A 22,601-nucleotide genomic window follows, 5' to 3' on the forward strand; every position below is an offset into this window, starting at 1 on the left:
ATGGTCTGCAGGCTGACGGCGCGCAGCGTAGCAAGCTGTGCCGCCCAAGCCAAGACTGCTTTTCCCATGCAGCAAATCCAGTCTGCGGACTTCAGGCAACACCATGTGTACAATTGACGCCGTAACCCCAACCAAATCCGTCATCAAAGCTGTGGTTGAGTCGTCGTCAATGCCAAGCTACACCGCATTGCATTCCTCGACGGCTGTGCTGTCGGAGAATTATTTTTGGCGGGGACCGGCCAAATGCCTAGCCGAGCGAGGACCCTGACGCCCCTGCATGAAAAAAAGGGCGGTGCTTGCCGGCGGTCGAAAGCAATTTCGGCACCGCCTTCTTGCGAGCGCAAGCCAAGCACATCCTTTCTGCGCTTGTCAGCACCACTCTACACAGCCTCGCAACCTTTGACGACAATCGCAGTACGACCAACGACCGACACGCTTTACGAATAACAACCAACACGTTTCACGACCCACCAACACGCTCTGCTCAACGCGCAGGGTGTAGACGACCAGCAAGAAAAAGGCAGCAATCATCGCGCTGCTCTTTCTTTCCGACCATCGACTCAAGACCTTCGCTTTCCAACTGATCTCGATTTGACTCCTTCCCACTTGATCGACAGCCACGATGAAGACCTTCTGCTGCTGCTTACCTGTTCGCCTGGGCGTTTTTGTCCTATCAGCCGTCACTGCAGTCGCGTCGGTCTTGCTCGCCTACACACAGCTGTTCCTACTTCTCGACCACCGAGCCCAATACAGCACGTTCGAGCTAGCAATCCGCGGCGCGCTTGCCGGTGTCACGATCTTGATAGCGCTCGCATCGATCTTCGGCTTCTTCGGCTCGCTCTTCGCTCGGAGGGGAATGGTCGCCTTCTACTCGAACATGCTCTGGATCGGTCTTCTCGTATTCACTGTGCTCGGCGGTATCGAGCTCTGGCAGCTTTTCTCCAAGCGAGACGAGGCAACCCAACACTGTCAGAACGAGGTCAACGCCAAGACGGTGAAGCTGCAAGGTGTTTTCGGCATCTCATTCGACAGCGCTCAAGAAGATGCCTGCAAGAAGCTCGCTACTACAAGTGCTGTTGTTGTCGCTGTCCTGTTCGGCATCCTGGTTCTCGTTCTCATGTGGCTCATCGGCATTGTCACCAAGTACAAGCACCAGCTCGAGGAGCGCGACGCAGCAGACGAGGAATACACTCAGAAGACCGGCGTCTCGCCAAGCTCACGCGTTTTCGGCAACATCGGCAGGCGTTCGACAAAGTATCAGCCCGCAGAGACGCGCGAAGGCGACGAGAGCGCATTCCTGCACACCACGACGGCGCCAGCGGGCTTCAAGAACGCCTCGTACGAGCGCAGCGGCTACCAGCAAGTCTGAACTCAGCGCAGCTCGCCTCAAGCCGCCAGATCCACTTTCGGGCGATTCTACATACCATCATACCATCAACGACTCTTCATGTGCATATGAACGCTCCAGTAGACTGTAACAAGGACGATTTTAAGGATTTCAGATAGCGTTGCCGTGCGATTCGATCTCTGAGAAAGCGATTGGCGAGTCTGACGGCGCATTGAGGCGGGCGAGTCCAGCCTGTGCGAGCCTCAACGCTCTGGGCGGGTCGCATGTGCGTACACAGCTCGAGAAGCAAGCTGCAGACCATTACTGGAACCGATTATTGCGCCCCTATTTCCGCCTGCCTTTTTTGCGCTCGTCTCAAATGGCCAACGAGCTTGGATCGCGCGCAAACCTCAATGGTCATCCTGCTCGCGCAGACATGACCTGTGCACGACGCTATTGCGCACGTTCGTCCAAGATTCCACGCTAATGTGCAGCTGCGGCGTGAAGGGGTAGCGAAAAGCACAGGCGAAGGTTCGTACCGTCTCGGTTTTTCTGCCGGCCAAGCGACTCGTACCGTTACGGTATGAATTTTCGACCCGAAAATTGAACCGTCTCGATTCTCAGGCTTACCGCCGCACGTCAGCTTACGCTGTGTCTCGTTTCGCAGAGCTATGACGGCTCGCCGGGCGCAGATGAGATTCTGATGTCGAGTGCACGCCAAGCTGAGCTTCTGTGCGGATCCGGGCCCTCTGCACCATCTGTTCCTCGAGCCGACAGACGCAGACGCCGTTGCTATGCTCGCAGCTTTCAAAAGCCAAAACAATCGAGTTGATAGCATCTCAGGTGTTACAGGTCACATCGCACAAGCTCTTCTCGAGGACACGGTCGATATCATGGTCTCAAACGCTGAAGTACGACGGTGGACGGATTAGATACAAATGCAAGGGGGGAGCTACGGCCCAGACAAGAGGGGGATGCGGACGCTGAGCGAGCAAGTATGCTAGATGAAGGAGGACAACGCGTGCCTACAGTAGTCGTTGCGTTCGGTCGAGAGGGCATCGAATGACGGGTAGTACGCTGTGAGTGCGTCTTGGCTGCGCAAGTATGTGGTGTTGAGGATGCGTACATACGCTTCGCGAACCTTTCGAGCCGGCGCAAAGACACCCTGAAGGGTGTGATTCAGAAGAACGCCCGGTCCAAGGGCCACCTCGAGACTTTCAATGGCCGATGTCACAGATCCGAGGACGTGCGGACTCGTCTCGAAGATGTTGGGCCAAATCAAGTTAAAGAGATGTCCTAGACTCTCTTCGTGACCGAGTCCGAAAGTGCCGAGCGCAACATGGTGGACGATGCTGGCGGCTGTTTGGCGGTGAACGTGATCTCGATCCGTGAGTGCGTCCTCGAGGCAGCTGATGACCGAGTAGACGTAGTCCTTGTTTGCTTCGCCGATGTATTGAAAGAGGAAAGCAAGAGATTTGAGTGCGCCCGTACGTACGCTGACTTCGGGCGTGCGGTACTCGTTGAGAATGGCGGGAATGGTGGTGAAGGGCCCGCATGTCTCGGCGACGATGGCGATAGCGACGGTGGAACAGACACGCGACTGCCTCTCTTGGACCCGAAGGTTTGTAGTCAGGACTTGCAGAACGTCCGAGGGACCGATTGCTCGAGCGATGTAACCGAAACTGTTGACTGCGGCTCGTCGGATGGCCTTTTTGTGTGCTTTTAAAAGGTCGAGCAACTCGAAGCAGATGCGCATCCACTCGCGGGGGCTGACGGACTCGGCGCCTTTGTCTGCGATCCTGCCGATGAGATTGATGCTGGCCTCCTGGACCTTCTCGTGACGGTTGCGGAGGATGGGCGTCATGCGAGGAAGCAGGTCCTTGATGGGCGGACTCATCTGAGCCATGCCGACCACGTTGGCGATCGCTGTCTCGGCGCTGATGATGGAAGCAAGCGCATCGGGAAACTCCTCGCCGAGTTGCTCGAAGAGTACGACGCCGAGCTTCGCCAGAAGGGCGTCCTCGCCACATTGCTTGATCACGACTGCGAGCTTCGTCGTCAGGTCGGCTGCCTGCTGGCGTGTCTTGGCGTCCTTCGAGTTGAGTCTCCACAGCGCTGTCGATACGATCTGCGTCAGATATGGCTTGGCACGCATGCCGAGCGCATTGATGACGGTCGCAACGCCTTCGAGCATGATCTGGTCCTCGACCGTTTGTTCTTGGAATGCGTAGATGAGGCCATCGATGAGCTGGATCTCCAGGCGCTCATCGATGTCGGCTGCGCCCAGATTCGAGACCACCTTCTGAATCGTCTCCATGACCATCTTGCGGAAGGGCTCGCTCTCGTCCTTGAGCTCGTTGACAACGCGCGAAACGATCTCGGCAACGCCGACCTTATTGGCAAGCTCGACGGTGGTCTCGACGACTTGCTTGTAGGTGCGGCGATCGAGAGCCGAGCGTCGCGTCCGGAAGCCCTTCATGAACTCGGAAAGCATCTCGTCTCGCAGGAAGGCTCCCGTGACGCCGTCTGTGGCAGCGCACTGCTTGACGACCTTGAGCACGATCTTCTTCATCTCCTCGTCGGCGCTCTGGAACTCCCTGATCAGTGTAGGCGTGACCTCCTTGACGAAGTAAAGGGTCGCATCACTGTCCATGAGCGGAATGATAAAGCCGATGGCTTTGAGGAAGGCGGCAAGCCCCTTGCCTCGGTGCTGGCGGATGCCGATCCAGAGAGGTTTGAGCACGTTCTCGAAGCTTTCGATACCGTACGGAGCGGCTGCTTCAGCGAGTGCGGCCAACGCCAATGCGGTCATGGTCTTGACCTTCTGCTGTTCGTCCTCCAAACCCTTCTCCACGCAGTTCACCAGGGATCCAAGATGAGGCAGGATGGCGCAGCCCATCATGATGGCAATCTGTTGGACGATGCGGATACCGGTGTGTCGCGCTTGCCAACTCTTCTTGGATCGGCAGACGGCCTTGAGGAACGGCAGCAAGGCGGGAATGCCGAGGGCGGATGCGACGACGGCAAAGGCTCTTGCTGTGGTGTTGCGCACGTACTCGTCGACGTGGTCGATGTCGGGACGCATGGTGCTGATCATGTGTGCGAGGCCGGCTGCTTTCGAGAGATTGCTGATGATCTCGCGCCCTTCGATTCGAGCGTAGTAGTCCTCGTCGATGAGGAGGGGCTCAATGACGACCAGGATGCGGCCAACATAGGGGCGAACGAGGTCGTCCAGCTTGTAGAGAATGCGATCGATGACCTTGACGAGGAGATGTCGCTCTTGATCCTCGAGCGTGCGCTCCATGAGCAGAGGAAGGATCTTGTCGAAGAGCGGACCAGGTCCGAAATCGCGAGCGCGGTCGGAGATCTGTCGAAGTGCTTGCTTGCGCTGCGAAGGCAGTCCGTTCTTGATCTTGAGGAGCAAGCGCATGATCTTGCGCTCCTTCTGCTCCTCGGAACTGAGGGCGGACTCGTCTTGCTCGGTGAGGATCTTCTTGAAGAAGGCTTGATCCTCGGTTTTGAAGAAGGCGAGCTGTCCGACGCCGGGGATGTCGGTCGGCAAGTCGGGGATCATCTCTTCAAGGACAGCGCGCGTTGCGCCTTCATCCTGCATCATGAACCCGCCGCCGTTCTCAGGTGCTGGAGCGGCCATGAGCTTGGAGGCTGGTGTGCGGACGGGAGCATAGTCGGCTGGTGGCTCGACGATGGTGTATCCTTCTGAGGGCAAGATCGAGTTGAGCTCCTCATCGGACAGATAGCGATTGCGAGGGTCGACAGCCGAGACAGATGCGGAAGATGCGCCGCTCGAAGTTGCGGATTGAAGTTTGTGATCGGCGTCGGTGGCGTCCTCGCCTGTTGGTGCTTGATCCCAGCGGGAGCGCTTTGCTGCTGGCTTGGCGGCGTCCTGGTCGGCGGTGCTGGTAACCTCCTTCGACTCTGTAGGAGCCTCATCCCAACGAGATCGCCTCTTGCGTGGTGCTGCTTCTGTCGACGCCTCTGCTATGTCGTGACCGTTGGTTTCTGGCTTGACCTCCTCGGGCGCAGCCACGTCCCATCTTCGCTTCCGTCTTGCTTTGGGTGTGCGGTCGCCTTCTGGCTTGTCGGAAGAGGTCGAGGGCTTGATGTCCCATTCGTCTTGATCAGGTCGTTCTGTCTCCTTCTCCTTGGCCTCCTTCTCCTTTGCGTCGATCAAGCGGCGCACTCGCTCCTCCTCGCGCTCCAGCTCGGCTCTGCGCATGCGATCCTTGTAGCTCTCCTCCTCGTCTCCCTTCGTCTGACCGTTCTCGGCGAAAGCATCTACTGCCTTTCCATCCCCAAGTTCGCGATTGAATCGGCGCAGATGATAGTCGCTCTGACGTGCCGCAACCTGTCTCGACTCTGACCGTGCCTTGAGAGGATCCAAGTCTTCATCCGCGAACTCGTGTAGCAGGTGCTGAGGGGCCGAATATGCATCGAGCGGATTTGCCCTCCTGCCGGTGGATGGGCCACTGTCGTTGTCGGATCCGCTGTCGTCGCTGGCTGCGTCCATGGGCAGTTCTCGCACATAGTCGCTGCGCTTTCCTGCCCCATAGATGTCTTGGTCGTAGCCGCCCAGCTTGCCTACTGCAACCTTGTTCTTCGTGGCGCTAGCATTGCGAGCCTCCTGAAGCCTGCGGATCTCGTCCGCCTCTTCCGTCATGTCGGGCGGTCAGTCGTGGTGGCAAAGGTTGAGATTGAGCCGCGATACTGACTGCCTTGACCGCGTGCTTGTGGTCGGGGTATAGATTCGGCGCTTCGAGCTGCGCGTGGATCGATCTGATGAGTGCAAATCAAGCGTCGAAAGTAGCAGATGTGTCGAAGCCCTGTCTGGCGAGCTTGTTGGTACAAAGGGGTCGAGTGATGTGGAAGCAAAGATGGAAAGAAGCCGTCACGAAGATCGCAAAGGCTCAGCGATTCGCACAATTTGGCTGGGGTCCAGTCAGATCTCAGAATTTCAACCCCGATTGAGGTTGATCTCCCGATTCAACTAACGCATGCGCGCGGAAGGCTGAGTCGCTGCGAATTTTGGTTCGTGTTCACGATCCAAACCATCCGCACCGGGTCACTGCCTTCCATCCATATCGAGCCACAGCGACCTCAACATCGACTCATCGAATCAGTTGCCGTTGCAACACAACACGACTCAGCTCGGCTCTCACAGCCGGGCAACCGTTCACTCACTCCAGTCATGGCACCTCGCGCTCAGAAGGCGGCAAGCGGTACGCCGGGTGGCTCGGGAACGCCCGGTCCAGACGATGGTCCGCAGATCAGTCCAGGAGGCACGTACGGCTTGGAGGATGTGGTGGTAGGCTCCAAAGCCTTCGTTCAGAAGCCCGACGTGGTTACGGGAGAGATGGAGGAGAGGAAGGCCGAAATCCTGTCCATTCGCGAGAAGCCCAAACCTCGTCTCACCAAGAAGCAACAAGCAGAGCTCGAAGGCAAGCCGGCGCCGACATTGGAGGAGAAGCTGGAGTACTATGTCCACTACAGCGAATTCAATAAGCGCCTTGACGAGTGGGTCAGCGGCACTCGTATCATCACTTCTCGCGAGCTGGAATGGCCAAAGAAGGAGCCGGTCAACGACAAGACCAAGAGGAAGATTGTGCGCACAGCGAGTGGAGCGTCCACGCCTTCGACGCCCCTCACACCGACTGGCAAAGGCAGTCGTGGCGCTGGCGCCAGCAACTTGCTCAAGAAGGCGGCCAAGAACGTCTTGGAAGAGGCGGGTCTCGAGACACCACAAAAGCGCAAGGCCGACTCTGGCGACACAACAAGAGCCGAATCAGTGGATGCAGACGCAGATGGCGAGGACGATGATGAGGGCGCTGTCGTCGAGATGGAGATGCTCGGTGGCCGAGACATTGCAACAGGAAGCGATGGCAACCTCAGCGCCTCCGTCAGTGCCTCGCTCAACGCTAACCAAGGCCAAGAAACCTTCAGCAAGAAGCAGGAGATCGAGAAGCTACGCACGTCAGGCTCCATGACCCAGTCCGTCTCGGAAGTCGCTCGTGTGAAGAACCTCAACAAGATTCAGATGGGCGATGCTCTCGTCTCGACATGGTACTTTTCCGCCTATCCTGCCGAATACGCACACATCGATGTCCTCTACATCTGCGAGCTCTGCCTCTCCTACTATCCGAGCCCCTTCACGCTCAAGCGCCATCGAAGCAAGTGCGCGCTCCAGCATCCGCCAGGCAACGAGATCTACCGACACGAAGAGATCTCCTTTTTCGAGATCGACGGCCGCAAGCAAAGGACGTGGTGCCGCAACCTATGTCTGCTCAGCAAGTGCTTCCTCGACCACAAGACGCTCTACTACGACGTCGATCCCTTCCTCTACTATTGCATGGTCAAGCGCGACGACAAGGGCTGCCACCTCTTGGGCTACTTTTCCAAGGAGAAGGATTCGGCGGAGAACTACAACGTCGCCTGTATCTTGACGCTACCGCAACACCAGCGCCACGGCTACGGCAAGCTGCTCATCGAGTTCTCCTACGAGCTCAGCAAGATCGAGAAGAAGCTCGGCAGTCCTGAAAAGCCGCTCTCGGATCTGGGTCTGCTGAGTTACCGTGCCTACTGGGCCGAGATCATCGTCGACCTGCTGCTCAACACCGAGGAGGACATCAGCATCGAAGAGATTGCACAAAAGACCGCCTTCACCCACGCCGACGTGCTCCACACCTGCATGGCGCTCAACATGCTCAAGCAGTACCAGGGCAAGCACTATCTCGTCCTTTCGGATGCGGTCATCGCAAAACACGCGAAGACGGCCAAGAAGAACCGCAAGCGCATCAACCCAGCCAAGCTCGTGTGGACCCCGCCGTCATACCAGCGCTTCCAGCTTCAGTTTGGTTGGTAGTCCGTCCGTCAAGATCCGTCAAGGCATCTGAATCTGCTCCTCGTCTGTCCAGTCTTCGGCTGTATCATGTTTTGAAATTGTATTAGTATCGCTCTCGTTTGCAGCGCAGTGGCTGGGTTGTCTGGTGAACAGCTTGATTATTGCCTTCCGGCCGCCGCAAGTGCATCTACCGTCCCTGCTCGAGCCGGAACCGCTCCCACTAGAGGCTTGGGCACCGTTATCAGCGCTGCCAGCTTCGGTACCACTTGGTGAAGTTTGCACGACTGCGCACGGTCAGAGCGTCCACGCTCGTTTGCTTTGGGCCCACCGGGTCTCGACTGTGCGTCACAGGATCTCCATCACAACGAAGGGCATGTTAACCGAAGCCAAGGCAGCGTGCAGCTGATGAGTGTGGAACTCGCCTATGCCTCTCTAACTGCTAATGACACCGCTCGCCTCGTTCGGCCGGATGGTGACGCCGCTCGACAACAAGCTCTGGAGCACCTTGTCGTTCTTCTCCCTGCCATTGCTGAGGTTCCTTGCGACGCCCTGGAGCACCTCGCTTGACCCTAGCTCGATCTTGTTCTCCACGATGGGATCCGCTCTCGTCGGGCCCTTGTTGAGGATCATCACTGGCTTCTTTGCCTCGACCGCCTGCTTGACCAATCTGTACGCGGAATACGTTGCCAGACTTGTTCCCACCAGCAGCATGGCGCTTGCATTGTCGACCATTTGAAACGAGTGATCGCGGAGCTGATTCGGCACGCTCTCGCCAAAGAAGATGACGGCGGGCTTGAGAACGCCCCCGCAGTTTGGGCAGGAGGGATACTTGAACGTCGAGTAGTCGACATTGTGCGAGTTGAGATCCACGTCGCCGTCCGGATTCGTTTTGGGCGACTTGCCCGTGCGCGCCATCTCTTGTTGTAGTTCCGCCCAGGCTGGGTTCAGCCGGGTCAGCTCGTCTTGGAAGACGGCTCGGGAGCCTTCGAAGCCGCATCCGAGCGGGTAGTTGGCGCCTGTAGGCGTGTTCTCTGGCCTCACAGAGACTGCTCGTGGTCTTCGAAGGTACGTTGTTGACTTCATGAGATCGTAGAAGTCCGGATCGACTGGGTTGGTCTGGTTGCCCTTGTGGAAGCCATCGGGACTAGAGACGCAGATCACCCTTGCTAGGCTTCCATGAAGCTCAAGAATACTAGCCTGAGCTAGCGAGGCTGATGGTGTAGCGGCGTGGTGCAGGTTGTCTACATTCTGCGTGATGTATTCGGGCACGTAGCCTAGCCGCTGTATAGCGGCAATCGCGTGGTGGGTAATGTTGGGCTTGGCCACTCGCACCGGCGGAAAGCCAAGATATGATCGCGCAAAGTATCGCTGCCTTGCGACATGTCCCTTCTCCGTCTTATCGACAAACTCTGAGTGCCAAATAGGACGATATGTGGTGTGAACCGTATAGTGTCCGTTCTCTCCGCGATAGGGGGCGATGCCGGAGTCGACGGACACGCCAGCGCCCGTCATGATGAGCGCCTTTCCTTTGGCGGCGGAGATGAACTCGGACACCATGTTCGTTGCATTTTCGAGGGTGTATTCGATCGTTGCACGAGTCGCTTGCTCTGGAATGGATGGTATTGATATCCTCATCTTGTCGAAGCGCCAGCGATGCGCCGAAGCCTTCTATGGAAGCGTGACTGCGAAGAAGGTGTTGGTCTCGACCATCTCTCGAACCGCGCTCTCGGTGTTGGACCCTTTGAGTTTTTCCGGTTCGTGCCTCCACATTCAACGCTTTGACATCATCTCCGGCTGGCGAGCCTGTTTGTCATCCGGCTTATGGCATGCCTTTGCATTTGTCCTTTACGGCCCTTGCTGTATCCGGTGCCGGCGAGAAATGACGTTGTGAGAGTCTCACATCCGGGCTGGAGCACCGCGACGTTACAAATGTGACTGTGCTTCCCGTGTTGACTGCTAAAGTGCTGTGAACCTGCCGCTGCACGAAGCAGATCCCGGCAGTGACAGCTGTGCAATCGCAGATCTCGGGACGTCGTACAAATACGAGCCGGTTCGCTGACATTCTCTCCCCACCCATGCTCCTCACACCACTCGTCCGACGCATCCGCCCAATCACCACCCTCACTCAACTTACTTCAGCTCGAACAAAGATGACCAAGTCTGACCCGCAAGATCTCTCCAAAGGCGACGAGGTGTCGTGGAAGTGGGGCTCGCAGCACCCCAAAGGCACCGTCGAGTCGGTCGAAGAGGGAGGAGCCGAAGTCAAGACCAAGAAGGGCTCTACTATCAGCAAGGACGGCAGTGCAGACGATCCCGCTATCGTCATCAAGACGCAGAACGACAACAAAGCGGTCAAGAGCGTACGTAGACATTGTCCGGGAAGCTTCGTCTCCATCGAAGCGATGTTGTTTCTCATGCTGATGATATTTGCCTCGATCTCTCGTTGCTTTTCTGACCATCTCCTCACTCTTAGGCCTCCGAGGTTGACGGTGTCAAGCCCTGAGCATTTGTCACAGGTTATGGTGCAATATGACCAGATACCATGCAACGATACTGGCAGCTGAGACAAGTGCGACCATCGGTATGATCTGAGAAACGACTTTGATGGTCAGCCTATTACCTTGCGCTTCTTTGAACAAACGCTTCATCGCTCCGGCCGCGAAGCCAGCTTTACCGCTCGTGCCTTGCACAGCAATCAGTCTCGAACGTTGAATGCACTTTGTACTTGGTGCCGAAGCAGCACTGGAGGGTTTCCAAGCCGGGCAACACCTCTTGCATCAAGCTGAGCGGCCTTTGGATCTCTATCAAGGTGTCTCGATCCACACTTCCTTCGCTCGCTCGACATGAGAACCATCGTCTTTGAGCGTTTATCCGGCGTCGACGAGCTCGCTGGCATCTTCGAGCACGTGCACTGCAGCGAGTTCCTCACGGACGAGACGCACCAAGATCATCCACCAGGCGATCAAGGGATGCGAGCTGGCCGGCATCTTCGAGCACGTGCCTTGCAGCGAGTTCCTGACGGACGAGACCAGATTCATCGAGATCACCGACCACGGACGAGACCAGGTTCATCGAGATCATCGACCAGGCGATCAAGGCAGGCGAGATCAAGGCGACAACGACGTGGAAGCGCACTAACGACGTGGAAGCGCACCAAGAAGGACGAAGCAGGGCGAAAGGCGTTGCGTCAAAAGGCGCAGGGCGAGGCGGCGGAAGCGGAGAAGCTAGCAAAGGAGCTCGGTGTCTGGGACGACCCGTTCGGCTCGGGCAAGGGCAAAGGCAAACCTGCTCGCGGATCAAAGGCGACCTCAGACGCTAAAGGTGCCAAGACAAGCAAAGGTGGTAAATCGAAAGCCAAAGCAGACGATGGTGACGACGCCTTCTCAGGACTCGCAGCCTTGATCCAGCGCAAGAACCAGAACCGCGTCTCGCAGTTCGATGACGTGATCGCCAAACTCGAAGCCAAAGCGGGCGTCAAGGAGAAGCGTCCCGAACGACGAAGAGTTTGACCGCATTCAGGCCGTGATGATGGCGAGGAAGAATGGGTGGCAAGGAGAATCGAGGCGCTGACAAGGAAGCGCGCTTCTGCCGGGGCCTCCGCTGGGGCGGGTTCGTCCAAGAAGAAGAGCAAGAAGTGAAAGCTCGGTGTCGAGGACGTCCTATTCTGCTCGGGCAAGGGCAAGGGCAATCCTGCTCGCGCGGCCAAGGCGACGTCAGACGCAAACAGTGCCAAGAGCAGCAAACGCGGCAAGTCAAAAGCCAAAGCAAGTTCCTCTCTTCATGTGAGCGATCGCGGTGAATTCGATGAGGGGGATCGACAGAGGGGTCGACGAAGTCGTCTGTTCTGTATACGTGTGTGAACAATCGCTTGCTACAGCGAGCTGGTGAGGTTGTCACTCCGCTCTACTGTCCTGACTCACTCGTTGTGCGTCAGTGTGACGACGTACATACGTCAACACTTCAGCGTCCTCTTGGAGAGACGTCGGTGGTGTGGCGGATTTGAGCACCGTGCTGGAACGAGCGGTGACGGGACCACAGGGCAAAGCAATCCACCGCAGATCCACAGAAAGGTCGCCAGGGTCGCCGCAATCTCTCGAAGGCCACCACCTCCAGCTCGAGCTGCGAAGAGGCAGGCCAGTGGGGCTCTGCAAAGAACTCACCTCGGCAAAAGCAAAAGGAACCCGCTCATCCGTCAGCGCAGCAGCACTCGACCATCAATCAACGTCAGCCGGCCGCCACGAATGGAACGAGAGGGAGAGACGCATTAATGGGCCGTGGCTCATCTCGACGCGGTCGCTCCGCTTCGCCCGCCCGCGTGACGATCACCGCGCAGGAGAACGGTGTTCGCGACTGTCTCGTCTGGACAGGCAGAGAGAATGATCGCCACATCGATGCGATGCTCCTGCAGCCGGACGCGAGGTCGAGATCTTTCCTGGGCACCGGGCTGCCGATTGCGAGGACAGCGGTGATCGCACGAGGGCTTGCCACCCCACGGACAGCGTCAGCATCAGCAACGTTCGCAGCAACATTCGCAGCAACACCATGAACGCAAACACAGCAAATGGTGGCATCGATTGCGCAGAAGCCAGCAAGTGGTGACTACGAGAGAAGCTGCTCCAGATCCCTCGCCTCGTCCTCCGGCAGCTGTACTCCCACCACCATTTCCTCCTTTCCCGCCCTCTCCCCGCTTCCCATCCCCAAATGCCTCGGCCTGAACGCCGGACACCGATCCACCCTTCCTTCCGGCAACCACCACTCCAACACCATCAAAAACAACATATCCACCACCACAATGATCACAAAGATCTTGCCTGCCACCACACCACCCCCGTAGTACCGCCTCAACCTCTCGCTCTTGCTCGGAAACTTCCCCTGCATCGCGTCCTCATACACGCGTTCCACCCGCTTCGCCACGTCTGTCCAGGAGTACATGCGTTTCACCGCCTCGTGGTACGCCTTCGCGTCATGCTTGCCAGCGCGCACGTAGGCGATCGCCTCGTCCATCTTTTGCACTACATCGTCCTCCTCCGGTTTGGCCAGACGCACCATTTCCGGCGGCAACACTTCGGGTACTCCCCCCACGCGCGTGGACACGACGAACAGCCCGCAGCACGCCGCCTCGATGATGCCCGTTCCGAAGGCCTCGGTGAGCGACGTGTTGAGGAAGATGGATCCTTTCGTCAAATGAGTCCGCACATCACCCTGGCGTACCGCACCGCATAGCTCGACACGATCTTGAAGAAGGTATCGTTCACGCATCTGTTCGAGCTCCACCCGCTTCGGCCCGTCGCCCCCGATCAAAAAGTGCAGCTCCGGATGCGTCGCACACAACCGCGGGATCGCAGCAATCAACAAGTCGATACCCTTGCGATACATCAACCTGCTCAGCACGACCACGGTCAACCTCCCTCCCCTTTCCACTGTCCCTTCCTCCGGCAGGAAATGCTCGGCGACCACTGCGTTGGGCACAACGCTCACCTTTCTGGGATCCAAATTCGCCCGCAAGACCGTATTCTCCTTTCCCGTATGCGATACACACACGACTCCGTCGACGTCGGCCAGCGCAAAGCGCAGTAGCTTGTTGGTGAGGATCGACGCGGTATCGGAAAACCCGAAGAGAGAGTGGTCGGTGAAGATGGTGCGCAGACCCATGGTGCGCGCGTGCAGGATGCCTTCGTGCGCCATGGAGGATAGTGCTTGGTGTCCATGCACGATCTGGATGTTCTCGCGGAGGAGGATGGAGCGGAGGGCGGGGAAGAAGGCGAAGAAGTTGGGGAGCGTGTCTTGACGCGCGATGACGTGGTATGGTACGTGGTAGACTTTTAGGCCGTTGGAGAGGTAGCGGATGCCAGTGCGGTCGGGAGCGTAGGAGTGGGTGATCACGATGACCTATCACACAGAGGGATGTAGGAGGACCCTGTCAGTGCTTTGCATGATTTTCGAGTATCTTTCGGCGGGAAACTCACCTTGTGCCCGAGGGACAGCAGTCGGCCGCCCAGAAAGTAGATGTGGCCCTCGACACCGCCAACGTTCGGATAGAAGAAGTCGGACACCATCCTGCAGGACGCACCAAATCACACGAGGGGAGTTCAGACCAAAGAGGATTGAAGAAGCTTGTCAGCCTGTCATTTCTGGCTAAGAGTAGATGATGCATGCTCGAGCGTGGAGCGTAAGCTCGGTAGGAAAGAGGGGCAGGGATGACAGCTCACGCGATGTTGTAGCGAGGCTGAGCGCTCGCGTCCGCCGAGGCGACCGCCTCCTCTTGACCTTCGGACGCCGTCTTCTGAAATGTATCGAGCGACTCGATGGACGAGAGATCAATGCCTAGGCTCGACACGATCGACTGAACCGCCTCTTGAGCTTCCGCCGAGGATGTCCCGATAGCCTCCGAAAGTGCGTGATTCGCGAGCAGCAGCCGCATGGCGAGCACGTGCGTAGCGACCGTATCGTATCCAGCGCCATCCGCCAGCGCTTGCGCGAGGCGACCAAGATCCTTCGCCGTCCGCTGTTGATACCGCGCGCGCTCCTCGGGCTCGAGCGAGACGAGATCGACAAACCTGGCTGCGCGGCGCAGCGTCGCTTCCGGATCGCGGAACTGGTTCGGCTTCTCCTCGGCGAACAGCAACGTGCTGCTGGCGAGCGCCTCTTCGAACAGCTTGTCCATGCTTTTCGAGGAAGGGAAGAGCTGGGTGAAGACGTGACGCTCCCAGAAGGCGTCGTCGTCGTCCGAGGCGTAGAAGGCTGCCATCCAGGCCCAGGCTCGATCTGTGGACACGTCCGGGCTGGCGCCGCCTCGACGAGCCATCTGCTGCATGGCTTCGCACTGCGTCAGCTGCGCGCGCGGCGAAGCGTTGCTGCCTGCAGAGATGGTCTCCCCGATCAAAGCAGCCGCCTCGGCCCGCACCTCTTCATCGTCATCCGTTAGCAGGTCGATGGCGGCAATACGAGCCTTGAACAGCGCAGAGGATGTTGCACGATGGAACTGCGTCTGCGACAGCTTTACCTGGGCTGCCGGGAAGAGGATCGATCCGAGAACGCGCAGAGATTCGACAGCCGCCTCGCGCGATTGCACCGAGGCGTACTCGTCGGCGCATCTCGTCACCGCCCACGACCATTGCTGGAGCACCGCTTCCGAGCCTGCAGCTTGCGTGGCGCTGTGCATCAGCAGCTTGCAAAGGTCGGAAAGGTAAGGCAAAAGCGCCTCGCGCAGGGGCACGCAGACGGTGCTCTTGACGAGTCGAGCGACGAAAGCTGCCTCAGAGACCAGATCTCCATTCGAGAAGGCGCTCTGAAGCCAGGAAGCACCATCAGCGTCGTTCCGAATCGCAAGTTGATGCAGAATCTCGGCGAAGTGGACGCGGTGCCAGATGCCCTCCCCCTCGTCCTGCGCAGCAGCGTGGAGCTTGCGAACGAAGGTAGCAACGCGGTCGGGTTGCCTGCGACACGACTCCTGGAGAGCGTCGGTTCCATCGTTGCCGATCAGCGCCTCCAGACAGGCGATGCGCACATCGGACGATTCGCTCGCGACGAACCGCGTGCAGCAATCCAGAAAGCTTTCGTTCGCCGAACCTCCCGCAGCCACCTGCAGTTGAAGCCTCACGGAGACCCCAAGCAGAGCAGGTCCGCCAGGCGAGCGCACCAGCTTCTCCAACACAGCCGACCTTTCGATGTCGGCCATCAGCATCGAGATCCAAACAGCTACCACTCGGAGCAGATGCGAAGCCGTATCGAGGAAAGCCGCCTCGCGGAGCCCGACGAGCGTCTGGATCACCTCAAGGAAGGCGGCTTGCGTGATGGCGCATCGGTTGCGTTCGAGCAGCTTGCTTGCGTTCCCCATCAGCGTCTCCGAAAGCGCTGCCATGTCGTTCGCCAATGCCGTCGTAGGCGCTTCCGCGTCCGCGACGCTCTTGAGCAGTCTCTGAACCAGCATCAGCTTGCCGTGCAACTCGTTCTGCGAGCGCAACTCGACCGTGTCCAGGATGGCAGCTGCGTGCTGCGCCGCGGTCCTGAGAGGCACAAAAGCGGCATACGCCTTAGCCGTCACCTCTCGCACCTTCCAAACCTTGTTTGCGAGGCAGGCCGAGAGGAGCGTGCGGTAGACCTGCATGCGTTCGGCATCGTCCTTCCTCTTTGGCTCGTCCTCGGGTGCCTGCATACGACTCAACAGCATGACCACAGCAAACAGGCTCGACTCGGCACCCTCGTCCATACCTGCATCCGCTGTTCCCGTCTCGCCAAGCACACCGCGAAGGAACACATCGAGATTCGGGTAGGCGGCAAAGAACTCGTCGATCGGCATCCTTGCGTCCTTGGTGTCCTTGTTGGTGTTCCTGCTGCCAAAGATCTTGATGCTGAGCGACGAGAAGAGCATCATGGATACGTTGCGAAGGCCCCAGAAGCGAGAGCGGAACTTGCTGATGGTGAGCTCGAGCAGCGAGCCGAGGTACGGAGACATGTGATCCGTCAAGCCGCCGTCCATGACGAGCACGCGCAGGATGTTGAGGGCGTGGATGGATGCGACGGGCATCGTGACGGACTGCGCTGAATCCTGCGTTGCGATCTGCATGAGACGGCTGACAGTGGAGCGGAGCACCGAAGGATCTGCTTTGTTCGGCTGCGCGCTGACGAGCGCAAGCACAGCGTAGCCGATACCGGCACTGCGGCGGGTGATGCTGAGCTGAGAACCGGACAGTGCTACGGTATCGAGGAAGGCGGTGATCCACTGCTGTGGGAGGTCAGCAATGTCGGCAGCTTGGGACCGCACGATAGCGGAGGCGGCGTTGCAGTACGCTGGGTAGATGGTGCTGAAGGCGCCGCGATGGCGGACTTGGGTGAGCCACATGCTGAATCGCTGACCCACCGCCTCGATGTCCTGCACGCTATAGATCTCGCGCCAGATCTCGCTTCCCTGTGGCATCGAAGCAGTCTCCGCCCCTTTCTTGCCGCGGAGCGAAGGAGGCGAGGCCAGAGTGACGGCGACGAGGACACCCAACAGAGCACTGGCCTCCTTCATACCTCTCCACGAGTAGGACAAGATCACCTGATGCTTGGGACCCGCCATCGACTCTTCCTGCGGCTGCATCAGCGCTGCCTTGCCATCGTCGTCGGCTACCTGCATCGCCAGCGCAGTCTCGTGCGAGGCGGGCTGGTCGAGTCCGACATTGGCACCGTTGGCAGTGCCGTCCGTGGTCTCGGCTTCGGTGCTGCCTTCTGGCGCCGAGTTGCACAACACTGCCTTGGTGACCTGCCAGACTCGGTCGATGAGCTCTTGGGCTCGAAGTACGGCCTCGCGGAACGACGAACGATCAGCGGGAGCGAGCGAGTGGATCGAGATGGAAGCAAAAAGCTCCTGCAGCGTCACGAGGGTTCCGTGAAGTGGATGCGAGTTGGCTGCCTCCAGGATCTTTGCGTCCTCCGCGACCCGGATATGGAAGTCGAGAAAGTCAAAGAGGTCGAAGATCAACGACAGGGTTGGGTGAGCGCAGGGTCTCGAAGGAGCATCTTGCTGTCCACCAACCAAGGTGAGCAGGGGGGCAGGTCGATGTCCGAGTTGTTGCATGTGGATTTGGCGGTACAGCTGGATCAACTTGGACGCGGCGGCGCACTCAAAGTCCCTTGTGCTGGTGAGCAGCTCAGCGGCGCGGCCGAGGATGCGTTGCGCTGCCACGTCGGCCGCCTCGAGACCAGCTAGCGGAGCCGGACAGCGCGCCAGCATCGTGAGAGCGCGTGCTTGGACGTCGTCGTACGAGATCTCGGAGCAGGCAAGCAGCAGCTTGACGAGCGACGGCGTGATGATGTCGATGCTGAAGGGAAACTCTTGCAAGAAGACCTGCTTCGACTTGTTGAGCGACATGCCTGCGTTTTTGCTGAGAGCGTTGTCGCCTGCCTTTTGCTGTCCGTTGTGGGTGAAGCTCGAGTCGACGCCGCTCTCTAGGATGAGGTCTAGGAAGGTGAGCGCAGTGATGCTTGCCGAGTACGAGGCACCCGGATGGAGCGTGGCGCGGATGAGCTGCACCATCCATTCCAAGAAGCTGCGACTAGCATCGAGGGATGCCTGCATGGCAGCGAGCTTCTCCTTTTCCTGTGGATATCGTTCTGCTTCGTCGATGCGAGTGATCTTGGCCATGTCCCGAGCGAGGGCGTAGGTGCTCGCGCGCAGACGAGTCAAGAGCTTGACAAAGAAGCCGCGCAGCTCACCTCTTGCGGCTGCATTGGTGATGGTGAGACTGTAGGGGAAGAAGGTGCGAAGGACATCGAACTCGGCCGACGTAAGCGAAGCAGCGGGTGTCTTGGATTCGATGACCAACGAGAGTGCCGAGATCTGAAGCTCACTCGCTGCTGCCAAGATGCAGTCTTTGAGCAGTACAGCGGGCACGACCACTTGTGCAGGCTGTCCATCAGATCGTTGTTCGGTCGCAAAGTCGGGTGCGGTGTCGATGCGGCAGAGGCCTTGTACCTTTGCGATGCGGAGCACGAGGAAGACGCTCTCGACGTTGATCTCGTCGTGGGTTGTTGAGCCAGCTATCAAGCTGTCGAGAAGCGTGGGAAAGATGCGTCTGTCGAGGTCGAAGAGCGAGGCAAGATGATAGGATGCGAGGCCTGACCGCAAGCGTTCGCCTCCATTCTTCAACGCCGATGCTAGAGCTTGTTTCCAGATACCGACCCATGCTTGCCACGAAGTGCTGTCTGAGCTGTCCACCGCATCCGCCTTGGGCGTGGGCCAAAGCTGACACTTCAAGTCTTCTGCTCTCGCCGCAAGAAAGCTGAGTGCGAGTCGCGACCTCCTGTTCGCGCCGCCATCTACCGTTCCGAGACCGCGAATCATTCGATCGTAGATGTCCGAGTCTGCCAAAGTGGAACCACCTGGAGCAGTGACGAGGAAAGGAGCCGAGCCATACTTGGCCATGATGACCTCGAGCACGATAGGAGACTGTTTGCGTTCCAGTTGGGAGAGCGACCGTTCGACAAGGGTGCTGAGGAAGGAGCTGTCTTGTGGGTACGGCAAAGGCGTCTTTGGTGGACGTTGCGAGTCCTTGCTTGGCGATCCATGAATGGCAGCGAATAATGCGATGACAGCCTCGAACACGGCCTTGGAGCGAGAGGACACCTGAGTGCGTTCGGAATGACATGCTGACCAGATGACGTCGGCGAGACTGAGCTGGTGTTCCTGTGGAAGAAGGCGTTGTTTGGTGTTTGTCTCGTAGCTGGACGCCGACGGACTGGAAAGCTGGCTGGCCATGTGTGATGCCCAGAGTCGAAGGGCGTCAAGACCATATTTGAAAGAGGCCGAAAGCTCGTCTGGCGATTCCAAGGTGAGGTCCAGGCATTGCTGCAGCAACGACAACGGTCGATCGAGATGAAGAGGTGGGAGGGTGTTGCTGCTGGACGAGGCGTCGCTCTGCTCTGCCAGCTGGACAGCCTCGATGTGCGCCAGCAGCTGCAGCACGGCTTCCGGTGCGCCCGGATCCGTCTTGGCCTTGACCATCGTCGTCAAAGCGGACGGTCGAGGAGCGTCAAAGGTGGTGAAGATGATGTTGAACGAGGAACGAGGCAGGGAAGAAAGATCCAACTTGGCTTTTCTTCCAAAATGCTTTTTCTCAGCTTTAACTTTTCCTTTTTTCTCGTTTTCGCGCCAAAGCTTTCGGCCATTTCGCCTTGCGCCGCTCAACCCAAAGCACAGGATCACTAGCAAGGCAGAGACAGCACAGACACCATTAGGCAAGTGCTCGACAAAGCGGGTAGCACCAGAAGCTGACGCGCATACTGATCGAGTGAGACGATGTGCAATTGCGTGATGCAGTGAGTCAAATAAGAATGCAGAAGCTTGTGCAACCAGGGCCAGTGTTCCGGGTCGTGAACAGCAAGGGAGCGCTGATTGAAGCTTAACTTATTGGCCCACGTCAAAGACGCTAAGGAGTGCAAAGCAGGCGTAAAAGAGACCGACGGGGTAAGCTACCAATAGACGCTGTTCCGACAGCCGTAGGATCGACACAAAGATGCCCGACGCCGACGTTGAGCACCACAAAATGAACAGCGGTGAGACGATGTAGCCGATGAAGGAGCTGTCGAGCGCGAGAAATAGGGCCGAAGCGAAGGGAGAGGGTCAACAAGGGAACGCAAACGCTGTACATCATCGTTGGGTCGCGGGGCTACTTACTCTAATCGTACGACAATACTTGCGGTGCTGAGAATACACAACGGCAGCAGGCAGTATCCGAGCACCGACGCAACACGATGTGCATCGATGCCACTTTCGCTCATGAGGTTGAGCAACGTATAGATGCTGACGGCTCCCAACAGCGCAACGCCGTAGACATAACCGAACTGACTCTTGCCCGCCAACAACAACGTCATGCCAAAGATGAAGCAGAACAACAGCGGACCTGCGAGATCGGCGTCGTCCATCATGTGTGCATCTTTGGCGTGCGATGCCGAGTAGCTGTGCAGCGGGTTGAGGACGGTCAGGGTCTTGTCGATGATGTGGCCGATGTTGATGCCGAGTTCCTCCATGAGCGGTGGCTCGTCGGGGAAGCCACCTGTGCCGAAAGCGGACCAGAAGCCCATCTGCGAGCTCATCATGGCGTGTGCTGCCGAGCCCGGTGCGTAGCCTGCTGAGGAGGACATGTTGCCTTCCAAGGATGGGCGTGCATTGCTGCCTGTTGCGTACCCATCGTGTCCTGCGCCTGTCGAGGAGTAGTAGGACGAGAACTGGTTGTTGGCGGTGTTGCCGCTGCTGTAGAAGTCGAGGTTGCCTGTTTGACCCGGAGATGTCGCCTGTGATGCTTTCGAGCCCGAAGCTTGTCCGCCGCCGTAGCCGTACGGTGAGGAGGAGTCAAAAATGGCCGACATGGGGAACAACTGGGCCGGTGTGGCGCGGGTCTGCTCGAGTGTGGATGTGTTGACTGAAGCTCGGATAGCTTGAGCTGAGCTGTCCGTTGTTTGGTCCGAGGTGCTGCGATGCCAACAAAGAGGACGACGAAGGTGTTGGTTGGTTGCGAGGCAAGAAGAGGTGATCCAAGCGCATTCCGCTGTCTCACCTGTCTGAGCCTCACTGCCACGCTTTCTTCCAAAGGTCGCGTCACGCTGCACAGTCTCGTACGAGAAATAAATCTCCCAACCGAGCCTCAAATTTCGTAGCCCTGTTGGACCCCGCTTTGAAGCTTTGTGAAATTTGAGGCGCTTCTCTCCTCTCGAAAATTTCCAGCTCGGTTCGAGCCAACTTTTTTGGACTGGTGGAGTTCAACGCCATCCAACCCTTTGCTGCCTTCATCCCGCTCACCAACCCGCTCTGGACACACACCGACGGATTCGCCAACATGCCTCAGGTAAGCATCATGCTGTTCCCATAGCACATCCTTCGATCATCGTGACGTTTCGCTGACCTTCTCGCATTGCCACCTCTCGATTTCGACTCGATCGCCACTGCCTTATCTCTGACAGAACGACTACATCGAAGAGCACATCCGTCGACACGGTCGTCGTCTCGATCATGAGGAGCGTCAGCGCAAGCGCGCCGCTCGTGAGGTGCACAAGGCCTCGGCTGTGGCTCAAAAGGTCACCGGTCTCAAGGCCAAGATGCTCAACAAGAAGCGACGCAACGAAAAGATCCAGATGAAGAAGACGCTCAAGGCGCACGAGGAGCGCGATGTCAAGCAGGCATCCACGTCATCCGATCCCAACCAGGCGCTGCCCACCTATCTGCTCGATCGTGAAGGGCAAAAGGATGCAAAGGCGCTCTCTTCGGCAGTCAAGGAGAGGAGGAAGGACAAGGCGGCACGCTACTCGGTGCCGTTGCCACAGGTGCGCGGTATCGCCGAAGACGAGGCATTCAAGGTCATCAAAACCGGCAAACGCAAGCAAAAAGGCTGGAAGAGGATGGTCACCAAACCCACTTTCGTTGGCGAGAGCTTCACACGCAAACCCCCCAAGCTCGAACGCTTCATCCGACCCATGGGATTGCGATACAACAAAGCCCACGTCACCCACCCCGAACTCAAAGCCTCGTTCAATCTCCCCATCGTCGGCGTAAAGAAGAACCCCCAGAGTCCGCTCTATACCCAACTCGGCGTTCTCACCAAAGGTACGATCATCGAAGTCAACGTTTCCGAGCTCGGAATGACCACCACCACCGGCAAGGTCGTCTGGGGCAAGTACGCCCAGGTCACCAACAACCCGGAGAACGATGGCTGCGTCAACGCGGTTCTCCTCCTTTCGTCTTGATTCTTGCTCTAAATGGTTTGTTTATATTGTTGTACACTAGCATCTCTCTCTCGTCATGTTTCCCCGGCACTGCGTCTCAATCAAACTTGCATCTCACATATCAGAAGCGAGTCAAGCGGGTCTGTGGTAACGGTGACTTTGACTGTGTGTGATTGGGCGCTCGAGATGCGTGGCGTGCCGTCTGAAACGGTCTTCTGC

At 58.0% G+C, this 22,601-nt stretch overlaps 8 protein-coding genes across 8 annotated transcripts; 4 read left to right on the forward strand and 4 right to left on the reverse strand.

The window, feature by feature from the left end:
- Positions 1-622: 622 nt before the first annotated feature.
- Positions 623-1,369, forward strand: PSEUBRA_001827 (uncharacterized protein; the record flags this gene model as incomplete). The annotated part of the gene is made up of 1 exon (XM_016435047.2): positions 623-1,369. The coding sequence occupies one exon, from the start codon at positions 623-625 to the stop codon at positions 1,367-1,369; it is 747 nt and encodes a 248-aa protein (XP_016293404.2).
- A 958-nt stretch (positions 1,370-2,327) lies between these two features.
- Positions 2,328-6,005, reverse strand: PSEUBRA_001828 (Splicing factor 3B subunit 1; the record flags this gene model as incomplete). The annotated part of the gene is made up of 1 exon (XM_016435053.1): positions 2,328-6,005. The coding sequence occupies one exon, from the start codon at positions 6,003-6,005 to the stop codon at positions 2,328-2,330; it is 3,678 nt and encodes a 1,225-aa protein (XP_016293405.1).
- A 528-nt stretch (positions 6,006-6,533) lies between these two features.
- Positions 6,534-8,204, forward strand: PSEUBRA_001829 (MOZ/SAS-like protein; the record flags this gene model as incomplete). The annotated part of the gene is made up of 1 exon (XM_016435034.1): positions 6,534-8,204. One exon carries the CDS (start codon positions 6,534-6,536, stop codon positions 8,202-8,204), a length of 1,671 nt encoding a protein of 556 aa, XP_016293406.1.
- A 411-nt stretch (positions 8,205-8,615) lies between these two features.
- Positions 8,616-9,818, reverse strand: PSEUBRA_001830 (Sirtuin family; the record flags this gene model as incomplete). The annotated part of the gene is made up of 1 exon (XM_016435056.2): positions 8,616-9,818. The coding sequence occupies one exon, from the start codon at positions 9,816-9,818 to the stop codon at positions 8,616-8,618; it is 1,203 nt and encodes a 400-aa protein (XP_016293407.2).
- Positions 9,819-10,333: 515 nt separating this feature from the next.
- Positions 10,334-11,692, forward strand: PSEUBRA_001831 (uncharacterized protein; the record flags this gene model as incomplete). The annotated part of the gene is made up of 2 exons (XM_059464731.1): positions 10,334-10,543; positions 11,285-11,692. 2 exons carry the CDS (start codon positions 10,334-10,336, stop codon positions 11,690-11,692), a joined length of 618 nt encoding a protein of 205 aa, XP_059320783.1.
- A 1,090-nt stretch (positions 11,693-12,782) lies between these two features.
- PSEUBRA_001832 (PIGA, GPI anchor biosynthesis) lies at positions 12,783-19,668 on the reverse strand (the record flags this gene model as incomplete). The annotated part of the gene is made up of 3 exons (XM_016435058.1): positions 12,783-14,072; positions 14,150-14,240; positions 14,393-19,668. 3 exons carry the CDS (start codon positions 19,666-19,668, stop codon positions 12,783-12,785), a joined length of 6,657 nt encoding a protein of 2,218 aa, XP_016293409.1.
- A 402-nt stretch (positions 19,669-20,070) lies between these two features.
- PSEUBRA_001833 (Yip1 domain protein) lies at positions 20,071-21,032 on the reverse strand (the record flags this gene model as incomplete). The annotated part of the gene is made up of 2 exons (XM_016435063.1): positions 20,071-20,245; positions 20,341-21,032. 2 exons carry the CDS (start codon positions 21,030-21,032, stop codon positions 20,071-20,073), a joined length of 867 nt encoding a protein of 288 aa, XP_016293410.1.
- Positions 21,033-21,499: 467 nt separating this feature from the next.
- On the forward strand, positions 21,500-22,403 carry PSEUBRA_001834 (Ribosomal protein S8e/ribosomal biogenesis NSA2; the record flags this gene model as incomplete). Its single annotated transcript, XM_016435044.1, has 2 exons — positions 21,500-21,508; positions 21,624-22,403. The coding sequence occupies 2 exons, from the start codon at positions 21,500-21,502 to the stop codon at positions 22,401-22,403; spliced, it is 789 nt and encodes a 262-aa protein (XP_016293411.1).
- Between the last annotated feature and the right edge of the window lie 198 nt (positions 22,404-22,601).

This window comes from Kalmanozyma brasiliensis, assembly GCF_000497045.1.
Source record: "Kalmanozyma brasiliensis GHG001 unplaced genomic scaffold PSEUBRA_SCAF16, whole genome shotgun sequence".
Taxonomy (NCBI): Eukaryota; Fungi; Basidiomycota; class Ustilaginomycetes; order Ustilaginales; genus Kalmanozyma; species Kalmanozyma brasiliensis.